Below are 24,547 nucleotides of genomic sequence, written 5' to 3' on the forward strand. Positions count from 1 at the left end.
TATGGATGTGTTATTTAAAAAAAAGGAATTTGGGTATCATGTTTAACTTGAAAAGAACTTCTATTATTCAGCTTTTTATGTCTGGGTGACAGGTCCACTTTAAGGAGAAGCAAATCCCCTCATTGTTTTCTATTTCACCCAGTTGTTAGTGAAACACATTGTTTAACAAGAATGATTGGCAATGCTCCTAAAATGGCAGCTGGAGCAATTCCTGTTTGGGTAAAAAAAAAAGGATTCATGGAAACAAATGTCCATTACCTTTGTCACAAATAATTCAAGCATTATCGTGACATTATATTAATACAATAATGATCTAATTTCATTTGAATTTATACCATGTCGAGTTTCTACGACTTTCAAGGCCAGAAAAAAATGAATTTTAGTAAATCAGCCCCTCACTGTACCTGTGATTATTCATTTTGTAAAGAGCCAAACAGTGGCTTAAATGGCTTCTATCACCTATAAAAAGAGAGAGCCTGCTTTCAGGATGGGGAAACAATAATATTTTTTCCTATGAAATCCCTCTACCTAACACTATAGCCCATGGCGCACATAATGAGAGCCCTAACGTGTGTGTGCAATGTAGGATTGGGGGACGCACTGTCTGATCTACAGCAGACACATGAGCATAATGATGAAGCTGGGGGACTCGCTCATTGTGTATATGCCTGCCAGAGCCCTCAATGGCGTTTACTAGAAAAATATTTTCCCCCATTGGGGGTGCAGTCTCTGTTAGTCTGCACTTCCAGTGGGTAATAGGTGCCCTTTAACATGGCCACATGGCCATGACCCCGGCCCCCCCCCCCCCCCATAAAGCAGGGGGTTGTTTATGTTCCTTTATAACACACGGATCATGTAAAACTGAAGCCAATTCAGACCTGATAACACATGATCTGTGTTGGTGATCTTAAAGCAGAGGTCCCGTTACAAAATCAGTTGGTGCCCCCTACTCTGCATTTTATAATTAGTTATGGTGATCATTGCAGCTATATGGCTGCCCAGTGGCTGTGGTTCAGGAGGGGGAAGGAGAGGCCTTTGGGTTAGAAGCAAACTTTGTTTAAAAAGGTCCATTTTCCGTCCAACATATTGGGTAGCGACCAACGTCAAGATAAAACTCCTGTTCATCTCACTTACTGCTCCATTTTATTAAAAAAAAAAATACACTGGACTCACATTATGAGCATCCTAAATTTATTATTAGGTCATATGTGCAGTTAAATAAAATCATTATATACATACAAGAGATTTAATTCGGACTATGTACAGCGATGGATTACTAGAAAAGCCATATCATCTATGAGAAGTAGAAAATGTACTGAGGTATCATGAATATGAAATTTTGATGCTGACCCGGGTCCCCTCAGCACAACCGCCCACTATTTATATAGCAAATATGAAATACAAGCTTTGTATTGTAAATGTATACACACAAGACAAAGTCACATGGAATCCTGAGCAGTTTCTGTGGGGGGCTATCTCAAGACAAAAGTGACCCTGATTTCATTGCTGGGCCAGTAATGCTTTGAAGGGAATATACAGTCTGTTCTGGGCAAAGAATTTTTTAAAATTCATCTATAAAAATGATTGCATAAAACAGCAGCAACACCAAAAACTTAAATGGATTTACTGTTACCATTTACTTGTCCTTTATGTCACGTGCCTCACCGAAACTTGTGTATTATAATAAATAATGTACCCCCTTGTAGTAAAATATGAGATTAAAAATCACCTTGTAGTTCTATGACCTGTATAAAAGCACTCAGCCTTCAGCCTCTATAAACTTTTTATGGTCATGGAATTCCTCAGTATCTTATACTGTACATTATTATATTATATTTTACAAAAGGGGGCCCATTATTCACTATATAACCTGCTCTGTAGCACAGGGACAGTGATTCATAGGGCTATGGGGCACTTTTACGTATAAAAATAACACATTAGCTCTGTAGGATACAATGGTTTTAGCACTCAACCTGGATAATAAAAAGATGTCAGTAATTCATAGAGATGACAAAGCTAAAGAATGAAACCTCTCTGTAAAAGATATCTTATACTTTTCTACCCAACTGGAACAATACAACAAAGTTCTTTTTAGACAGAGGTTAATGAGGTCACTATCCCAGAAGCCTCTAGGGCTGCCTATACACCCCTGTAAGATGTACATTACCCTAAACATTTAGTAAGTGGGGTATCAAACTTATATTAAGCGTCAAGACTGATGGGGATAGTAAAATAGTTTGACAATATGGAAAATTCACCAACAAAAGAGCAGGTTTGTGCCATTATGGGAACAAACAGCAACCAATAGAAGATGAGTTTTGTCTAGTCTACTGTAGGGTAGTTAGCTTAATGAAAGCACAGGCTGCTGAGGGTTCTGTGGCAGGCTATTTTTTTAGGTATTACATGAGAATATTTGTTAACCATACCAATTTATATACCCCATGTGTACTGTAGTCTATCTAAAGTAATATTCAATACAGGCAACAGGGCATTTACCCATTTTCATTCCACACTAAGGCAACATAAATGCTGTTTTGATGGTCCCCCTTGGGCCTGTATCCATGGTACCAGAATCCAAAAACAGTTGGTCTAACCCTTCTTATATGTTACACCCCTACTTGGTCGATGTTCCATTCATCACTATCGTACTTTGCCCACTTTCCATGCACATTTACTAGACTTCTGCTGCTCTCTTCCCATACAATTCAGTGGACCTCACCATGCCCTTTAAGGTACATACCATTGGTGCGCAGCCCTGGCAGTTTGAGATCCAGATTTAAAAAGGGCCAATGAAAACAAGAAGTGAATTTATATAGATAATGAAATTATTTCTGTTTGGTAAGTAACATGTTTGTTGGCAACAGGAGTACTGTTCGGAGTACATAAGATCTTTATGTACACGTGCAAAGAACTATATATTATATATATATATATATATATATATATCCCAGATTAACCTAACCAGCACTGAAGTACTAAAACCACTGCATTCAAAACAGCTTACTTGCCATATGCTTTGTAAAGTTCATAGTAACAAATAAGGTTATTTCTATAAATGGTATTAGAGCTTCTGCAGTTGTTTCGTACTTTACTTTTTCTTTTTTTTGCATTACTGGTCCTTTAAAAGATGCCCTGGTAAAGGGAACAATTTATTACTGTTCATACGCTTTAAAGGGAGACAGCGTGAATACACGGTGTGTGTGGGGTGAAAGTCGCAAGCCCAGGGTTGCTCAAGGTGCTTTCCACTGCTATCGAAAGAAAACAATTAGGGATGAACAATGACTTTCTGACTGCTGCTACTTTTAGCTCCAGATAAAGCACCTGGTGTACCCATAGCCTACAGAGAATAGAGGGATGTAGTCTGCTCCTGGACCCAGGAGTTATTTAAAGAGAAATAATATTATAAATGTAGACAGCATGATTTAAACAAACGCTATGCATATGGAGCTCTATTATTTTTTGGTGTTACTGGTCCTTTAATAGATGGGCAAGCGAGTCATATTGAGCTGAGACAGGGACATCCTGACCTCATAAGCACAAAAATAGCGCTGGATGTTACTGCATGATTAGTTCTCTCCTCAAGGTCTGGAAGTCTCACTCCGCATGTGATATTGCAGCGGGCGAGGGCAATTATTCTTGCAATGCTTTTATAATGACAATCGTCTGAAGGCGACAGGGACAGGGAAGTGTTACTGTAACGGTTGCTCGGTTAAAGCAGAGGTTACAATTTTGTATGCCAGAAACAGCAGGGCTCATTTACAAAGGCCCAAGTGCAAGAGCTAGAGCACTAAGGGGCGCAAAATCACACCTCTTTAGTGGTCATTCAGTAATGTCAGTAGTGTCCGGGGCCCGACTGCACTCTGCGCCGCACACCTGATTTTTAATGCACCTGCAACAGGGTGGCCAAGATGGTCGGGGTGCTTATCTACCTGCATGATTCTGTAGTGCAAACGTACTTAATAATCTATATCTATAATGTCTTGCCAATCACCCAGAATGCAAAGCATCTGCCTTTTTGTTGTACATTTTAGAAGCATTTTCGGTCTGTATTTTGAGGCAGCTTTGGAGCAAAAGCCTCCAAACTCAAAGCAAATAGGTTGCACAACACTTAAATGTAGGATTAAGCAATGGGTGAACATCCACCAGGGTCCTTCCACTTCTGGAAATACTTCTACCCACAAGATTATACGCAGCTATACATTTAAAATGCCTTTATTGTCACGCTGTGACAATAAAGGTGTTTTAAATTTATAATGGAGTGCTGCTTATAATTGTGTGAGCAAAAGCCTCCAACCCCCATCATGCACTAGGGTGTTTTAGAGGGTGTAAAGCTCAGGTGCTGGCTCTTTTAGGCATGTCAATGGAAGGCAATAGGGGCGATTTTGAGTGCTTTTGCCCCTGTTTGCCGTAAGCTTTGTTAAGGGTAATGCCACCCAGGAAGATTTGGCAACTGCGGTTAAATTTGGGCTACTCTGGGCAACAAACCTCCCTTGAATGATTTAGTTTTCCATCGTTGACCAAAGCTTTCTCGAGGAGGTGGAGATTTGTCCCCCACGTTAAGCCAGATTTAACCGCAGGCAACAAACCCCCTGTGTGCCATCACCCTTGGTGGTAGGAAAACCAGGGAAGTTGTTCCTGAGAGTTTGAGAATGGTGAGAAATGAATTCAGGAGATTTCAGCATCCGGGGCTCAGTGCTAATCCCCGATATAGACAGCAGAAATGAAAATGACTCCGATACCCCAATGATAATATTTAAACAAACACAAAATATAATGAGTGTGAAGAAAGCCTGAGAATTTTTATATTTCCTGAGACGCCTATTTTTCAGGTTTTGTAATTATGACTCCTGCGCAGCCACAGTTTATTGCCAAAAGCAATTAACATAAGAAATGTGTGATTTCTATTCAGAATCGGATAACTCCTACATAAAAAAAAGCTATTTGTCAGTTACTGTACAGTGCTGCAACCGGCAGCTATTATTCACGGCACGACTACCTTTATTACATACGGAAGCTTTTAACCGATGTAATAAATAGGAATTACGCTGGTCCAGCTCCTCTGGAGAAAGAATGGAACCACTTCCATGTACAATTTACAGAAAATACTTTATAATTTCTATTCTGTTACTAAGGAAATACATTTTAAGTGCAAGTATGCAAACTAAGCTATTAGTAGGGATTAAAGGTTAAGTATTCTTAAAAATAACACAAGCAACATTTTGTTCCCGTCTATATAGCCTTTTCTTGTACCTGTTGTGCAAATGCGGTCTCATTTATCATATCAGATTCAAGGGGGACACACTGTACATCTCAAAACCCCTACATCTGGTAGGCAATAGTGAAGAATAGCTGGTGCCAGTTTCAATCTGGGCAGAAAATGACAGTTAACATTACCTCGAATCATTGGTAAGCGTGCCGAAACAGTCCTTGCAGAAGGACAGTAGGAAGTGGCTTGCCAATCACAACCCTGCATTTAGCAATATGAGGTTCACTGTCAGGTCATCTAGATTTTGATTGGTTGGTATCCTACAAAGTTCCTAGGCTCCCTGCACAGCCTGGGAAACCAGCCAAAAGAAGCCAATTTTATGCAACTTTTAACTGCACATTCCTTCTATAATTCGAGGAATATGTTTTAGTTTTTTTACACAATCTATCCCCTTTAACTCTAAAAGGCCAATTTAATTACTGGTCAAGATGAAAAATGTATTAAGCTCAAGCTAAAAATTGATTTTCATCAGTACAATATTTAGAGAGTTATCAATTTATTTTTTTTCTAAAAAAAATAAGAAAAAAAAACTCCAAGATCCTATCAAACATAAGAGTGCCTGAATGGAAATCTTTCTATTGCTCCACTAACTTGAAGCTGCTCTGGAGCTGCTTCACCATTTAAGTCTGTGGAAATATGTGCAATATGAGAAACAAATAATGATAAAAAACCTACATAATACATAAAAAATGCTAGAAACCTTGTTGTGATTTCTTACATAAGAGATGAATTGAGAAAATCAAGGTTTGTCAAAATTGTTCATTTTTTTCTTAATATTTCTCTAATCTTGCATGTGATAAGTTCAAATAATGTTTCTTTATTTGGTTTTGGTCCCAAGCATTTATTATTTGCCCCCCAGATCTTCTCGAGTATGACAATGCCCGAGAAGCTTTTTCTGGCACTATTCCCATAGACTAATGATGAAGTATCTCGAGGACAACTCTTGAGTAAGTGCATGATAGAAAGATTTCCATTCAAAGAAAAGTTGTGTCCATCCTTCAGAATGGATCTCAGTAAGTTTGAGCTCCTGACATTTGTAGTAGCAAAAATTCTGTTTGATCTGATCTGAATGAGAAAAGTCTAATTTTCATCTTGACCTTTGATTAAATCGTTTTTTTTCATTGAATATTAGCATAGTAATGAACATTTTATACTAAGCCACAAGTGGACATTTCCAAGGGGCTAATCAAGTGCAAGGCATCTGCTCAGCGCTGGCCTCCATTCCAATTAAATCAATGACTCTTGGCCTCTCCTGTACTTGTAGGCACCCAATGTATTGAGGAAAGGGAGAGAGAAAGAATTGTTCTGCCAAACACCAGCGAATCTGAATCCCTGTATTTCCTCTCAAACAGTAAGGCCATCTCAATATTCCCTACTCAATATAAAGTGCCTTTTTGTGCTATAGGCATAGCACCCCTTTAAGACCAGCTTATATAGTCTCCTATATGTACAACACAAATATTGTTGTATCGTAGCGAAATGGCTACACTTATTTTTCTAAGATAAATAAGTTTCAAATTCTTTAAAACCATGTTATGATCCCACTTTCATGTTTTTGGCAATAATAAACACAAGGTGACGCTTTAGATCCGCTGTCTTTGTTTAAATAAAAGTTATACCTAAGTCAAATGTGTCAAGCCAGAAGCCGTACGACTCCATTGTCTGAACCTAGAAGCAGGAGTCTTTTGGTAGGAAGGACTGCAAGGTTGGTCAAGGTACCCCTAAAGTTCTCACTGCTGAGTTTAGTGGTGCTGTTGGGCAGGGCTAAGGAATCCAACATGGAGTAGATGCCGATCTTATTTGCAACAGTGCCCGTGACAATCTCATTTCCGTACAAATCAAACACGTGAATTGGGTCAGAGTTGGACTTAAATTGATGCAAAGGCTTCTGCTCCAGCTCCTTCCAGACTGTTAGCGAGTGATCAGTGGAGGAACTCACCACAATGTTTCCATCTGCTGCCTGCAAGACAAGAATGAGCCAATAATTTTTCAAACACAAATTTTAATTAGCTCCCTTCTTTATAGCAAGATAATCTAATGTTTCACAAAGTACATCTACTGCATATGTGCTATGTGTAATGATTAAATAAACGTAATAATGTGATAAACATGTCTATGCTTAATTAACACTATATTCCACTACAGTGCTCCTTGTACTGTCATGGTGAACTTTCTTTTACTTTACATGTTATCAAGTTGATAACACCCTGTTTATGACAGCCTTGTATTGTGTTCCAAGCAGGTGATATAAAAGGGGGCCTTGAATCTATTATGTTTAGAACCATATTCAGGTCAACCTGCCATTGCTGTGAAGTGCTTGTGGAGTTTAGCCATTAGAGCTAAACTACAAGGGAGATTTTGATCAGATTTTGTGGGTCAGATTTTATCTGATCTTGTCATGCAACACCATGTGATTTTTGTAGGATCACACAAAATCTGTTCTCCATAGGCTGTAATATAAAGCCTGATGGCGTGTTTTGCTCCTGCATCTACATTCAACAGTCACTCAATGTATTTTGGTGAGAACAAAAAGTCTGTCAGACACAATCAGATTTTATCTGGTCAGATAAAGCTGCAGCTTGCAGCGATCCCTCCTAACAGGCATGTCAGATAGCAATTCTTTTGTGTAGTTTACATATCAGTTTTTGGATCAATTGAATTATTTTCAGAATATTTTAACCCATGTGATTACATCCGTCTTGTAGGATGCATTTGTCAAGACACCATCTGACAAAACTCCCATGGAGTTTAGCACTGAGCCAAGAGTGCATTCTGGATACCCACGTGCATCTCAGGTGTATGAGTCCAAAAGAACGGGTGGATCTGCTTTGTTCAACATTACAATTCAACATAGAATGCAGCACTGAACCTGAAACTGCCGGCACAAGGTTCATTTTAGAAAGATGACACAGATTATGTGATGCATTAATGGGATTTACTTCTATGAAAAAATGCAACTGTTCTAATAACCTATAGCAGGGGTGTCAAACTCAATCACATAAGGGGGCCGAAATCTAAAACACAGGCTAAGTCGTGGGCCAAATTTTTATTAATATACTTAGTAAGATACTAAGGGGTATATTTATCGCAATGTGTAAAAAGTGGAGTAAGACATTACCGGTGATGTTGCTCATAGCAGCCAATAGATGCTTTGCTACTGTTGAAATCTGATTACTGATTGGATGCCTTGGGCAACATTACTGGTAATGCTTCACTCCACTTTTTACACAGCATGATAAATATACCCCTTAGTCTTAGTTACTATGTGAGGAAAATGGAAATTGATCAGGCTGGATGGTCAGACACACTCACCAAGGGCCACCTAAAACAGCCAGGTGGGCCGGATTTGGCCCCCAGGCCTTGTGTTTGACATATATGACCTATAGCAACCACAGGTGCTTACAGACATATGAACATATTAGAAATCACCTTTGACCAACCACAACATGTAGGGATTTGGCCTTGTGTCCAAGTGGTCATGGAACTCCTGGAAATGTATTACTGTTAATTAAGGTTCCTTCTCAAGCCAGTTCACAATTTACTGGTAATAAAGATTCTGCATGGTCAAAAAGGGCCAACGGTGGGTCCCAGATTAAATCCTTCTCAAGCCAATCCTAAAAACCTATACTGAGCCATGGATATGTCACGGAGTCACTGGGGGTGAAGGGATGCATGGCAATGTCACAAGGTGAGGGGAAAGGATCAGGTTTGCATGGGAAGGAAAGGGAGGGTATAAACACTACATGAGAAATCACCCCACTCATTCACTGTTGTAGTACTAGAATCACAAAATAAAATGTATTGAACCGTTTACGGTATATGATACGGTATGGCACTGGGTATGGAAGGTATAAGCACGTATGTCACTAGCAGTGGAAGAAACAGTCAGGCATAATGCCAGACATGGCAGACAGACAGGAGATGCTGATGGATCTTAGGGTAGGCAAACAGAGGAACAATGCAGATGGATTGGAGTTTGGAGAAAGGGTGAGAGCATGGCAGCCAAAAGAGGTAAGATGTTTAATTATTAGGCCCAATAAAAGGAAGTGCTGAAGGACAGAGGAAAGATGATGATGGATTGGGTATAGGGACCAGAAGAAGATGCGGTGGACTCGGGTGTGCCGAGGTGTAGAGAAGAGATGCTGCTGGATTGGGATGGGCAGGGGGTTATGCTGATAAAATGTGACATTGGAAGGTAGATGGGAGGTGATAATGGATTAGGGTGCAGAAAAACTAAACTGAGATGCTGATGTACTGGGGTGTGGAGGACTGAGGGAAACTCTTGATTGACTAGATTTTAGAGGACAAAAAGGAGATCAGAGGAGTCAGACTTGGAGTCTGTGTGTTGGGTAGGTGGAAAGACAGTTAAGCTAGCCATACTCGCACTGATATTATCGTATGAAACCTTGTTTCGTACGATATTCGGTGCTTGTATGGTGGATCAATGAGGCGACCAATATCACAAAGGCTGCGGATATTGGTCGTCTTGTCGATTGGGCGGGTTAAAAGATTTTAATCAGGCACCATTGAAGGCGCCCGAGCAAAATCTGTATTTAGGGTTGAATCGTAGGTAGAATGTCTATTGTTTCTACCTCCATATGTGACGATTCAGCCCTGAATGTCAATGGGGGAAACAAACCAGTGGTCGCAGAAAAGATCCTTATTACTACATGTATGGCCACCTTCAGAAGTATCAGATATAGCCAACTTGTTTTTCATAGGTCTTTCAAATACTTTGGAAATACTGAGAGAAGGAAAATATTTTCTCTATATTTTTAGGAAAATGTTCCTGCTACTAATAGTGTTACTAATGTCTCTGGCGCTGTGACAATTTTCTAATAGTCTGCAGAGGCATAACATACACCATTACCAGTATTCCCCTATACTAAGAACAATGCTAAAGGAAACATTAAGCACACAGAGAAAATATATTTTTTCTTTTATATAAACACACTTATTTCGGTGCAAAATAAAATATCCAAGGCAGGACTGTTCTAAAATGTGACTTTTTTTTTACAGTGCACAAAATGACATAAATGTGTATTATGAATTCTCCTTTATGTTGATACTAAATAAAACCCATTCTGGATGACTTTCATGCCTTTCTGAGATAATATCCCGTACCCATAAAACAGGAAAGCCTTATGGGTCTGTACAACATCACTGTTTTAGTGATAAGAGAAAATAAAATGCAATTCTATAACATAACATGAACATCATAAGCAAAAGGACAATCCAAGGATTTGTTCAGCCACACAAGATCATGGGGGATGTTTACGTTTCCATCTTCTTTATGCAGGCAGCAACTTTAATATTTTCTAAGGAGCCTGCACTTTCTATTGCTATATCTCATTTCAGATATTCCAGATAATACATTTCCTAGATTGGACTTGCCTTGTTTTTGGGCAACAGTGTGTTTCCTATGCATCAACATATTTCTCATGGTATAGCTAAAGCCATGTTTATCGTAGACCATATAAAGGTTGCTCAGGAGATTTGAGAAGTGCTTGCTACGAGAATGTCATTAAATTCTAACTGCGCTCTAGAGTTAAACTAGTCCATATGGTGTTTGCTTCAGTACTCTCATTAATGAAATGTGCTAGGAGAATTCGGCAGTATTCTGTCTCTGCATTATAACAGAATACTATTAAAGCTTGACACTACATGAAGCATCTGATCTACCACCAACAGGACAAAAGAGGGGTAGAATGCAATGATAAGACTGATATTTGATTCATTTTATAAAAAGAAAAAAAAAATGGTATGGTCTTAAGCTGAAAAAGAGCAAAAAAAATCTCCTTGCACAGGTAAACAAACCATGATTGGACTTTCTTTCACCTTGACTCCCAATAGGTTAAACAAACTATAACAGCGAGCACGGGGGCAGGTAAATATAAAGTAGGGTTATTCATTACAGTTACTCAGAGAAAAGTTACACCAGAATCACATTTCAACTTTGTTTTTGTTGTATTGAAGAGACAGTCCAACTCTTCCAACCCTATAACAGATCTGCACTGCAGAGTCTCAAATACAACTTTTGCTCTTTGAAAACTAAATATAATTTCAAGCACATTTGCAATATACATCAGTTAAATAATATGGAGCCTTTTCATGATATTTAATGTAATAATATAGTTTGGAACAGTTCCCTAAGCTTGGCCCCGTGGGCTCCTGCTGATCTGGCTGACTACTTTGAGACTCAAAAAAATGTAACAGTATTCGACTGCCCTCGGCTTACATCCTCCAAATCCCACAATCCCCTGTACACGTGATGTCAACAAGGAAAGGAACATCACAGTGTAATGCATTGTGGGTTATGTAGTCCCTGCATGCGGTCTGTAAGCTGTGGAGAAGTTGTTACAATTTGTAACATCAATGTTTTGACCCTCCTCCACTGCCAGGATTTCAAATGATGCAGAGAGAGAAGAACTGTTTTGCAGCATGATTTTAGCATATAGAAATGGTATTTATTCATACTTTTTGAAAAAACACATTACATGATATGTTAGGGGTTTCAGTGTTGTTTGGGGCTTAACAAATTTTGGTTCATAAGTCATTCACATCAACAATTAATCCTGTTAAAGATGGTGGCCGCTTTGTACCACATAAATCATACTGAATACAACTATAGGTATGGGATTGCTTATCTTGAAACCTGTTATCCAGAAAGCTCAGGATAACAGGATCTCCCCAAGAGATCATGTTAAGCAAATAATTCTAATTTTTCCTAAAGTTTTACCAGTGCTTTCTGCTTAAAGATACAGTAACTAAGCTGCATGAATCCACATTGGCTGCAAAACAATCCTATTGGGTTTATTTGTCGTTTAAATCATTTCTAGCAGACTTTAAGTTATCGAAACCCAAATTATGGAAACATCCTTATCCAGAAAACCCCTGAGCATTCTGGATAAAAGATCCTATGTCTGTGTCTTAATTTCTTCAAAGAAAATTATTAAAAGCAAAACATTTGTAAAGATGGGGGTTCAGCCGCTTGTAGTGCTGTGTAACTGTGGGATGGCAGAGCAACAGACCACAAGCAATGGTTGTGGTTGCTTCCCATTGACTTTAACATAAATTGAGGCAAGTAGTCTGTGGTTTACTAGCTTATCAAAAATATGTACCCCTAGTCCACTGACTAGATTCCCACGAAACTAAATGTAAAGTGAATGCAACAATTCGTGGAAGTGTGTATCCCAGGAAGAGATAGCAACAACAAAGTGTCCCTTGTACTGTAGGCCCAAGGGAGGCAAGAGACATTTGTTGAGGTTTGTAACCTTGAGTTACAGCACTATGTAGGCTTCCCTTCCTGAGTTCATAATTAAACTCTCACTTGTTCAGCCAGTAACACAAATAAAGTAGCAGGTAACCAGAAGGCAGCTTGCACTGCCCACTCTCTGTGGCCTTTGATCTGCTAAATGTACCAGAGGGTTGTGGGATGGAGGTATGGGTGTGTGAGAAATGGCCTAGGCTGGTAATTTAGGATACAAAATACCCTACATTTGTCATGAAAATCGCTTCAAAAGCTCCACCCAAATACAAGTGAACCCGACTCTGGCTTCCTTACCTTCATCTGCAGGATATCGCCTTCATGTGCCGGCCAGCCTCTTAGGACCAGCCCTGTCCTGGTGTCCAGCAGAATGATAAACCCCGAAGAATAACCGGCTACAACGCTGCGTCCATTTGGGCTGACTGCCAAGCATCGGATAAGGCCAGCATTCACATTACTTGCTAGCTTAAATTCATGCTGAAAAACAACAACAGATGAGTATATAGTTACTCCGAGGCAATGAAGCAGCAGACCAGTGACAAAGAGAACAATACAAGGGAATGTGCTAGCCCTCATTCTTGCTTTCATTTTATATTCAAAAACCTGAAAAAATTGTGTACTAAGTGGTGATTAACTGAATCAGAACCTATAGATTCCCTTTTAAATAGACTTTTTTGGAAGCACACTGCTCCCCCCTCCAAAAAATAATTTGAGAAAAGCAAAACAAGAACATAAGGAAGGGGACTGTAATTTTACAGTAGCACACAGTGCCATCTACTGGCCTAAATATAAATTCATGAGTGAGGCATGAATATATGGAAATATAATGATTCCATTTACTAACTGAATACACTCTTTTTATATATTCTTTCATTAAAGCTTTAGACAGGACTGCAAAATGGGGTGAAGATGCCAGCTAGTTGCAATTTATTTTACACAGCTAAGTATGACTAACTCATAACCCTGTAATTTTTAAATACTCATGGGGAACATGTAGGGTTGTTATCTGGCAACAGGCAGCACATTGGAGGAAGCATTGCCTTGTTAATAATGCATGTTCTTCCAAAGAAAAATAATCTGTCCAGTGTCCATGTTTGGCCTGAAGTGACTGGGAGCAGCAGAGTATAGTTATGTACATAGACTTTATACAGATCTTGATGGATAAGTACACCAAGGCATTAAAGGGCTGTTGGCTGCAAAGACAAAGGAAAAAAAATGTATAAATGGATATGGTTATGGTAAGGGTCCTGATTTTACTCATTACAGCCAGCAGAGATTTCATTGGCTCAGTCACATATTAAGGAAGTTCTGAATAGGATGCAATTTATAAAGTCATTTACATGTATGGCATGTAGCTATAAAGATGATGGGGGGTGGGGGCAGGGGGCAATCCTGTCAGGTACTGTTATAGAGGGTGATTTGAGGGCTAAACACATTTTATTTGCACATTTTCAGGTGTTTTCAGGATTTATGTCCCTTCTTCAAATATCACTGCAATTTTTAGCAGGCAGGTGGGTACTGTATGTATCTTTACACAGCCCCATAAAAGCACAGATGCTTGGATTATTAGCCATCAAGGGGCCCAAGAAATCAGAGCAGTGTGGGGTTGGCAGCTGCCATGGCTGGCCACCTCACATGTAGTGTGTAGGTTCCAGGGGTTGACTGGAGATCATGAGTTTCCACACTTAAAAATAGGTCCCGAGCAGCCTCCAGGGTGCAAGCGCCTCTTTGTGGGGGAGCCTGCACACAGAATGTGATGCAATCATACAAGGTGGCTGCCAGGTATGGGGGGGGGGGGGGGGGCAGTTGATGGGGGAACATTGGATACAGTTGGGAAGATCCTCTGTTTTTAATTACTGTATGCAATGCCATGCTCTGGGGAATGGGGGAAGGGTGAAATTAATATTATAAAATGGTCAATTTTGCTTGACATCTGCCAGTCTAACATCCTGGGTTTAGTGGGTGCCAGCAGAACATGGCCTGCATGAATGAGCAAAGTTTGCTGGAGGAGGAATTATGGTCTGGGACTGTTTTAATTGATTTGGCGAGCCCCTTGTTCCACTGAAACTTGTACAATGAGATTATTTAAAAGACTGTGCTGCCTACTTTGTGGTAACTGCCAATAGCAGTAATGATGTGATTAAAGGAGAGGTAACAAAGTTCCATTGTCAGACCGCTGTGTGTTACTTGTCCTGTAAACATAGAAAGAAAGCTAAACAGTTCCTGCCCATTAGTAACGCTACTTTCAGGCATCAGCCACTAAGCAATAAAACCTTCAAGTGCTTTGATTGACATTTTCCTGACTCTTCATCAGCCTCCTCGTTACTAAATCACTTGGATACCTGCAGTCCTGGTTTCCTGAGATCGATAAAGCGAAGGATGGAGTCAGCACTTCCAACAGTCACACTGCAATAAGGTGGTGGCATGGTGGCGACAGCAGTGATTGGCAGTTTGCTATCTGCTGCTTCATAGGTTCGAATACTCTTACCTGTTAGAAACAAATATATATTTTCATATCTTGTTTTGGCCATAATTAAAAAATTACAAAAAGACCCACAAAGAATAACCATTATATTACAATATAGTGCAAAGTCTTACAAAGTAGTTTGAAGTGGCCAAATATGCCCCACTAGATGGCGCTCTCCCAATATTATTTGCACAGGATGTAGTACGCATATAAAACATACATCTGAAGCATGGCCGAGGCCTAATTATTTTAATTTTTTATCCTCTAGCTTCTAAGAAGATAGGAAGCAGACTGCCATCAAAGCGGACAGATATCAAAACTATGCCCACAATTAAATATGAGGCTAACGTCAGACCGAGCAATTTCGACACCAACAAAAAAAAAACCAAAAAAACAAAACATGGCAACTGCTTGAGGCACCGCCATGTCTCTAAGCAGTTACAGGCATACACACCATTTGTGTCACTGCTAAGAGACGCAGGGGGGAATCTGGTGGAGGTCATCTTCTCCGCTTGGTTGGATATTAACTTTACTAATCACGGATATACAGAGACCTACAAATCAGATACTGACTTTATCTTTTCCTACTACAAGCCTACTGGATAACAGAGGCAGGGACCAGAGAGGATTCATGGGTGGGGGCTCCACAATTCATATCTTGTTCTGGTGTCCCATGCATCCCCCTGTGCCTTTTGAAGCAAGAAACATGCACAGTACAGAAATACACATTTTGCAAACCAATCTTAAAGTAAACAATTAAGTGAATGTGAAATTGATGTTACATATATTTTTTTTCAAGACTGGAAGATGTTAAGTGTTATGTGTGCTGTTAAATATGAAAGAATTGTTACAACGGTGCCATCTGCTGGTCATTTTCTGACCATGATGTAGTTGAGAGAATTGACATGAAGGAAACTGCAGATAAGTTTTCTTACATATTTTCTAATAGCAAAAGGACATTAGATCAGCCCTTTTTTGCTCCTTACAATTTCATTGACTACATCATGATCAGAAACAGACCTGTAGGTGACGCTGTTGTAACAAAATTAATTGATATTAACAGTACATATTTTCCTTAATATTTTTGAAAAAGAAATTGCAAAAGTGCTTAGAATAGCACTTACTATTAATAGAATAGCACTCTTATGAATTTTACATTCACTTATTTTAAAGGCTTACTTATCCTTTAAGACAGGACTATCCAACTGGAAGTCCACAAGCGAACGTGGCAGCAAAAATATGGCCAGTTTAACCATTGGATCAACATTTAATATAATAATATAAGCACTTATTAAAAGACCATAAATAAAAAAACAAATTGTGGATTCTCTTCTCTACAGCTTTTATATCAGTGTAATCCTTACTTGTAAATGATTTTACTTTACAATGATACCTGTATATTGGTCCCAAATATGCACAGCTCCATCGCAGCTCACCAACTGCTGTACAGACTCCAGCTGACCCACATAGAAGACAGACCTCTTGTGCTCTGCATAGATGTGACGGGCTTCTATATCTCTGGTGCCATCTCCATAGTTGTACAAAGGCCACAAGCGAACAGTTTTATCTTTGCTGCCGCTCATGAAGAAATCTTCTCCGCTCAGTGGTTTGACACATTTGATGGCCCCAGAGTGACCCACAAAGCTCTGAAGTTTAATTTGATGGAAACAGAAGTGAGGTTCCTGCTGACTGACCCCAATTTCGTACTGCCAGTATGCCAGCCAATTGCCACAAAGCCCTTGGGCATTTTTTTGCAGGTCCTGCTTGAAGGAGTTTTCATCAGACTGAAAGGTCTCCATCACTGGAGTGCAGCATGTTGACCTGGACATGGGATACTGGATGTCTTTAGGCACTTGAATCCTGTTGCCTACCATGACACTGCCAAATGTACCCGACTGTCCATCATCTTCTGCAATGTAAAAGGAAGAGCCTATCCTTGAACCGGATGACAGTGGTGCTGCTGGACTCTCAATGTCTTTTGGGATCACCCCTTCCTGATAAACCATTGTTAGCTTCCATATCAAATCATGGTTAGGGATCACATGACCAATGCCATCACCTTGAAGACAAGAATATTAGTTCAGTATGGTGCATGTGCATAATGGAGTACTTCCTACGACTTTAAGGCTCACTTACAAACGTATTTGCTAAAATGAATTAAAAAAAAATTAGCACATATTAGGGGGCCTTCACATTATCCCACGCAGTGTGCAAAAAAAGGCTACAGTCAGCCAGTTTTCTATGCACTTTGCTCACTGCGTGGGATATTGTGCAAATAGGTGCAGAGCCCTGCGCTCCATTTCAGTTAGAGAGTGGAAAGAGGTGCAGCCTACATACTGTAAAGGCCTTGTAGGACAGGGCTGGAATGCTTAGTGCTCTTACACTTGTGCGCCCGGGGTTGTAAATGACCCCTACTCATGCTATTCAAAAAGGTACCTGCATCTTTACATGCTCCAAAAAACTATGGGGGTCATTTATCATCCGGGGGGCTCAAGCACAAGAGCCCACCCCTTAGTGATCATTTAACAGCACTTGCATCCCCCTGGGGTTGCACTTACCTTAATTTGCACTTACCACCTGCCCATAGACAGGGAAAGGGCTGGGCTGTGTCTCCAGATGGTGCTCTCTGCACAGAGAGCCTTAATACAGAAAGCAGCATTTGGACACTGCTGTCTATGGGCAGTTGGTAAGTACAGGGTCCCAGTGTGGGCTGCTCCTCCTTCCGTTCCCTACCTTGCATGTGCATTTGAAGCATAGGTAAGACACCTACGTGCCCCCCCTTCACAACCCCTTTAGCAGTCCACAGGTCTCTATGCTTTGAAATTGCATTTTGCACACTATGTGGGGCATTGTGAAGGCTCCCTTATGAGATTTCCACTGGACTGAAGAAATATCACATACCTATAAGGCACGAGAAGGGGACATAGGTGGCATAGGCCATTTCTGCATTGTATACTTTCTCCAGCTCATCAAGCAAACTCAGATCAACAGGCAGGGTGCTTCCATCCTTGCACTGTACATGCTGTACCACTGGCTCCAAGCTATCGGGATTCTCCATGACTAAACCCTGAAATTAGAAGCAGACAGACAAAACCGTAATGTGGCCTTGATTATTTGTATCTTTTATTTTAGTTGCTAACAATACATCGAGGCTCTTCACATACTAGAATGCTGCATTCTTATGCTGCTCAACAGCTGTATCTTTGGGCTCTAATCAATGCAAATGAATGTAACATTGTCACGGTTACAATTATTTTCTTTTAGCGGAGACTCAATAAGCTGTGTTCAAAATAAACTGGCAACAAATTCTCTCAAGCAAGACTGGGAAAGTTTGCCAATGAAAGCAGTTTTTACCTGCACCATTAGTGCTTCGTTTGTTTCTATCAGGGTAGGTAGAAACAGCTCTTTGTTACAATGTTTTATGCATTGGTTGCCACTTTTAGTGCATACAGGAGTGTTTGCACACACACAAAGAAAGATTATGCAACATTTTCACTCAAGAAACACTCAGTAGATACATATCATTTAAGGCTGATGCCACACTTAGCGTATGGCGTATAATTTCAGCAAGCTGAAAATATCGCCATACGCTCCTACCTGTGCCTGCACCCAATGTATGAAATATACATTTAAACCTGCCCAATCAACATCTGCCTGATTTGCCCCACACCTAGGCCAATAAGCTGCCAACATGGTGTGTTGGCAGCTTCTATCAGCCGTTGTAGGGCTACCTTTACTCTGATTTGCCATCTGATATCCTAGTGTTGTAGACAAAAAACAGCCAAATATAATGGAGATATCAGAAAGGCTCAGCAAGGACACATTAAAGATTTGGGAACAATACACAATGCATTAATGATAAAATGCTATAACCTACAAGCCAAGTTGTAAATGGTTTAAAATGGCTCTTACTAAATACAACATGTAGACAAGCTCATTCTTTGTATTTTATGTATATTTGGTTGTTGTTTTTTTTGTTGCCCATACACCGGCTGATAAAAGCTCTATGGAATTTCACACGTTTTAATGAATTTTTTGTTATGGTCTTTCTGTATATTCTGAAATATGTTGGTCAACTAAGGAAAGCAATGTGTTTGGTTTCTAAATGATACACACGCATTTAGTAAGACTTCTCTTCCACGCTTTGGTTATGGTGACCACTTCCCTTTTATCACTTCAACAAACAGTCCCTTCTATGTTTGGCCCTTACAAGCAGCATAAGGAAGAAAGGGCTTGATGTAATAAAAGGCACTATACAGTGGTGTGAAAAACTATTTGCCCCCTTCCTGATTTCTTATTCTTTTGCATGTTTGTCACACAAAATGTTTCTGATCATCAAACACATTTAACTATTAGTCAAAGATAACACAAGTAAACACAAAATGCAGTTTTTAAATGAGGGTTTTTATTATTTAGGGAGAAAAAAAATCCAAACCTACATGGCCCTGTGTGAAAAAGTAATTGCCCCCTGAACCTAATAACTGGTTGGGCCACCCTTAGCAGCAATAACTGCAATCAAGCGTTTGCGATAACTTGCAACGAGTCTTTTACAGCGCTCTGGAGGAATTTTGGCCCACTCATCTTTGCAGAATTGTTGTAATTCAGCTTTATTTGAGGGTTTTCTAGCATGAACCGCCTTTTTAAGGTCATGCAAACATCTCAATAGGATTCAGGTGGACATTGACTAGGCCACTCCAAAGTCTTCATTTTGTTTTTCTTCAGCCATTCAGAGGTTTTTGCTGGTGTGTTTTGGGTCATTGTCCTGCTGGCACTTACCTTAATTTGCACTTACCACCTGCCCATAGACAGGGAAAGGGCTGGGCTGTGTCTCCAGATGGTGCTCTCTGCACAGAGAGCCTTAATACAGAAAGCAGCATTTGGACACTGCTGTCTATGGGCAGTTGGTAAGTACAGGGTCCCAGTGTGGGCTGCTCCTCCTTCCGTTCCCTACCTTGCATGTGCATTTGAAGCATAGGTAAGACACCTACGTGCCCCCCCTTCACAACCCCTTTAGCAGTCCACAGGTCTCTATGCTTTGAAATTGCATTTTGCACACTATGTGGGGCATTGTGAAGGCTCCCTTATGAGATTTCCACTGGACTGAAGAAATATCACATACCTATAAGGCACGAGAAGGGGACATAGGTGGCATAGGCCATTTCTGCATTGTATACTTTCTCCAGCTCATCAAGCAAACTCAGATCAACAGGCAGGGTGCTTCCATCCTTGCACTGTACATGCTGTACCACTGGCTCCAAAGCTATCGGGATTCTCCATGACTAAACCCTGAAATTAGAAGCAGACAGACAAAACCGTAATGTGGCCTTGATTATTTGTATCTTTTATTTTAGTTGCTAACAATACATCGAGGCTCTTCACATACTAGAATGCTGCATTCTTATGCTGCTCAACAGCTGTATCTTTGGGCTCTAATCAATGCAAATGAATGTAACATTGTCACGGTTTACAATTATTTTCTTTTAGCGGAGACTCAATAAGCTGTGTTCAAAATAAACTGGCAACAAATTCTCTCAAGCAAGACTGGGAAAGTTTGCCAATGAAAGCAGTTTTTACCTGCACCATTAGTGCTTCGTTTGTTTCTATCAGGGTAGGTAGAAACAGCTCTTTGTTACAATGTTTTATGCATTGGTTGCCACTTTTAGTGCATACAGGAGTGTTTGCACACACACAAAGAAAGATTATGCAACATTTTCACTCAAGAAACACTCAGTAGATACATATCATTTAAGGCTGATGCCACACTTAGCGTATGGCGTATAATTTCAGCAAGCTGAAAATATCGCCATACGCTCCTACCTGTGCCTGCACCCAATGTATGAAATATACATTTAAACCTGCCCAATCAACATCTGCCTGATTTGCCCCACACCTAGGCCAATAAGCTGCCAACATGGTGTGTTGGCAGCTTCTATCAGCCGTTGTAGGGCTACCTTTACTCTGATTTGCCATCTGATATCCTAGTGTTGTAGACAAAAAAACAGCCAAATATAATGGAGATATCAGAAAGGCTCAGCAAGGACACATTAAAGATTTGGGAACAATACACAATGCATTAATGATAAAATGCTATAACCTACAAGCCAAGTTGTAAATGGTTTAAAATGGCTCTTACTAAATACAACATGTAGACAAGCTCATTCTTTGTATTTTATGTATATTTGGTTGTTGTTTTTTTTGTTGCCCATACACCGGCTGATAAAAGCTCTATGGAATTTCACACGTTTTAATGAATTTTTTGTTATGGTCTTTCTGTATATTCTGAAATATGTTGGTCAACTAAGGAAAGCAATGTGTTTGGTTTCTAAATGATACACACGCATTTAGTAAGACTTCTCTTCCACGCTTTGGTTATGGTGACCACTTCCCTTTTATCACTTCAACAAACAGTCCCTTCTATGTTTGGCCCTTACAAGCAGCATAAGGAAGAAAGGGCTTGATGTAATAAAAGGCACTATACAGTGGTGTGAAAAACTATTTGCCCCCTTCCTGATTTCTTATTCTTTTGCATGTTTGTCACACAAAATGTTTCTGATCATCAAACACATTTAACTATTAGTCAAAGATAACACAAGTAAACACAAAATGCAGTTTTTAAATGAGGGTTTTTATTATTTAGGGAGAAAAAAAATCCAAACCTACATGGCCCTGTGTGAAAAAGTAATTGCCCCCTGAACCTAATAACTGGTTGGGCCACCCTTAGCAGCAATAACTGCAATCAAGCGTTTGCGATAACTTGCAACGAGTCTTTTACAGCGCTCTGGAGGAATTTTGGCCCACTCATCTTTGCAGAATTGTTGTAATTCAGCTTTATTTGAGGGTTTTCTAGCATGAACCGCCTTTTTAAGGTCATGCCACAACATCTCAATAGGATTCAGGTCAGGACATTGACTAGGCCACTCCAAAGTCTTCATTTTGTTTTTCTTCAGCCATTCAGAGGTGGATTTGCTGGTGTGTTTTGGGTCATTGTCCTGCTGCAGCACCCAAGATCGCTTCAGCTTGAGTTGACGAACAGATGGCCGGACATTCTCCTTCAGGATTTTTTGGTAGACAGTAGAATTCATGGTTCCATCTATCACAGCAAGCCTTCCAGGTCCTGAAGCAGCAAAACAACCCCAGACCATCACACTACCACCACCATATTTTACTGTTGGTATGATGTTCTTTTTCTGAAATGCTGTGTTACTTTTACACCAGATGTAACGGGACACGCACCTTCCAAAAAGTTCAACTTTTGTCTCGTTGGTCCACAAGGTATTTTCCCAAAAGTCTTGGCAATCATTGAGATGTTTTTTAGCAAAATTGAGACGAGCCATAATGTTCTTTTTTCTTAAAAGTGGTTTGCGCCTTGGAAATCTGCCATGCAGGCCGTTTTTGCCCAGTAACATAGTAACATAGTAAGTTGGGTTGAAAAAAGACATACGTCCATCAAGTTCAACCATAATGCCTATATATAACCTGCCTAACTACTAGTTGATCCAGAGGAAGGCAAAAAACCCCATCTGAAGCCTCTCTAATTTGCCACAGAGGGGAAAAAATTCCTTCCTGACTCCAAGATGGCAATCGGACCAGCGCCTGGATCAACTAGTACTAAGAGCTATCTCCCATAACCCTGTATTCCCTCACTTGCTAAGAATCCATCCAGCCCCTTCTTAAAGTTATATAATGTATCAGCCAGCACGACTGATTCGGGGAGGGAATTCCAGAACCTCACAGCTCTCACTGTAAAAAATCCTTTCCGAATGTTTAAATGGAACCTCCCTTCTTCTAAACGGAGTGGGTGCCCTCGTGTCCGTTGGAAGGACCTACTGGTAAATAAAACATTAGAAAGGTTATTATATGATCCCTTTATATATTTATACATAGTTATCATGTCACCTCTTAAGCGCCTCTTCTCCAGTGTAAACAGACCCAACTTGGCCAGTCTTTCTTCATAACTGAGACTTTCCATACCCTTTACCAGCTTAGTTGCCCTTCTCTGGACCCTCTCTAACTCAATAATGTCCCGTTTGAGCACTGGAGACCAAAACTGAACAGCATATTCTAGATGGGGCCTTACCAGCGCTCTGTAAAGGGGAAGAATAACCCCCTCCTCCCGTGAATCTATACCCCTTTTAATACAGCTCAAAACCTTGTTTGCCCTTGCAGCTGCTGCCTGGCATTGCTTGCTACAGCCAAGTTTATTATCTACAAGGACTCCAAGGTCCTTCTCCATTATGGATTTGCCTAGTGCAGTCCCATTAAGGGTATACGGGGCTTGCATATTTTTACATCCCAGGTGCATGACCTTACATTTATCCACATTTAATCTCATCTGCCACTTAGCTGCCCAGATTGCCAGTTGGTCAAGATCCTGCTGCAGGGATGTCACATCCTGGATAGAATTGACTGGTCTGCAGAGTTTTGTGTCATCTGCAAACACTGATACATTACTCATAATACCCTCCCCTAAGTCATTTATGAACAAATTAAACTAAAGTGGACCCAGTACAGAACCCTGAGGGACCCCACTGAGGACCTTATTCCAAGTAGAGAATGTACCATTAACAACCACCCTCTGTACCCGATCCTGTAGCCAGTTTTCTATCCATGTGCAAACGGCTTCACTAAGACCAATAGACCTTAGCTTAGAAAGCAGTCGTTTGTGGGGAACGGTATCAAATGCTTTGGCAAAATCCAAATAGATGATATCTACTGCATCCCCACTGTCCAACTGCATCCCCACAGTCTCTTTCTTATGGTGGAGTCGTGAACACTGACCTTAATTGAGGCAAGTGAGGCCTGCAGTTCTTTAGATGTTGTCCAGGGGTCTTTTGTGGCCTCTCGGATGAGTTGTCTCTGCGCTCTTGGGGTAATTTTGGTCAGCCGGCCACTCCTGGGAAGGTTCACCACTGTTCCATGTTTTTGCCATTTGTGGATAATGGCTCTCACTGTGGTTCGCTTGAGTCCCAAAGCTTTAGAAATGGCTTTATAACCTTTACCAGACTGATAGATCTCAATTACTTTTGTTCTCATTTGTTCCTGAATTTCTTTGGATCTTGGCATGATGTCTAGCTTTTGAGGTGCTTTTGGTCTACTTCTCTGTGTCAGGTAGCTCCTATTTAAGTGATTTCTTGATTGAAACAGGTGTGGCAGTAATCAGGCCTGGGGGTGACTACAGAAATTGAACTCAGGTGTGATAAACCACAGTTAAGTTATTTTTTAACAAGGGGGGCAATCACTTTTTCACACAGGGCCATGTAGATTTGGAGTTTTTTTTTCTCCCTTAATAACGTAAACCTTCATTTAAAAACTGCATTTTGTGTTCAATTATGTTATCTTTGACTAATAGTTAATGGTTTTTGATGAGCAGAAACATTTAAGTGTGACAAACATGCAAAAGAATAAGAAATCAGGAAGGGGGCAAATAGTTTTTCACACCACTGTATTTGCCCAGTTGCAGTAACCTATAGCAACCAATCAGAAGGTAGCATTTACTTGTCAAAAAGGAAAATACAGCTGGTGTGCCACAAAATGTGAAATTCAGTGA

General features: G+C 40.2%; 1 protein-coding gene across 2 annotated transcripts in view; it reads right to left on the minus strand.

Annotated features, from left to right (window-relative positions):
• Nucleotides 1-1,174: 1,174 nt before the first annotated feature.
• Nucleotides 1,175-24,547, minus strand: part of wdr81 (WD repeat domain 81) — a 40,902-nt gene continuing 17,529 nt past the window's right edge. For both annotated transcript variants that reach the window (XM_002937146.3, XM_031896679.1), the window contains 5 exons: nucleotides 17,902-18,067; nucleotides 16,394-17,059; nucleotides 14,876-15,021; nucleotides 12,831-13,010; nucleotides 1,175-7,226 (listed from right to left, as the gene is read on the minus strand). In XM_002937146.3, the coding sequence (XP_002937192.2) occupies nucleotides 6,900-7,226; nucleotides 12,831-13,010; nucleotides 14,876-15,021; nucleotides 16,394-17,059; nucleotides 17,902-18,067 (1,485 nt within the window). In that variant the 3' untranslated portion in view covers nucleotides 1,175-6,899. The remainder of the gene's footprint in view (nucleotides 7,227-12,830; nucleotides 13,011-14,875; nucleotides 15,022-16,393; nucleotides 17,060-17,901; nucleotides 18,068-24,547) is intronic.

Source organism: Xenopus tropicalis, chromosome 2, assembly GCF_000004195.4.
Source record: "Xenopus tropicalis strain Nigerian chromosome 2, UCB_Xtro_10.0, whole genome shotgun sequence".
NCBI lineage: Eukaryota > Metazoa > Chordata > Amphibia > Anura > Pipidae > Xenopus > Xenopus tropicalis.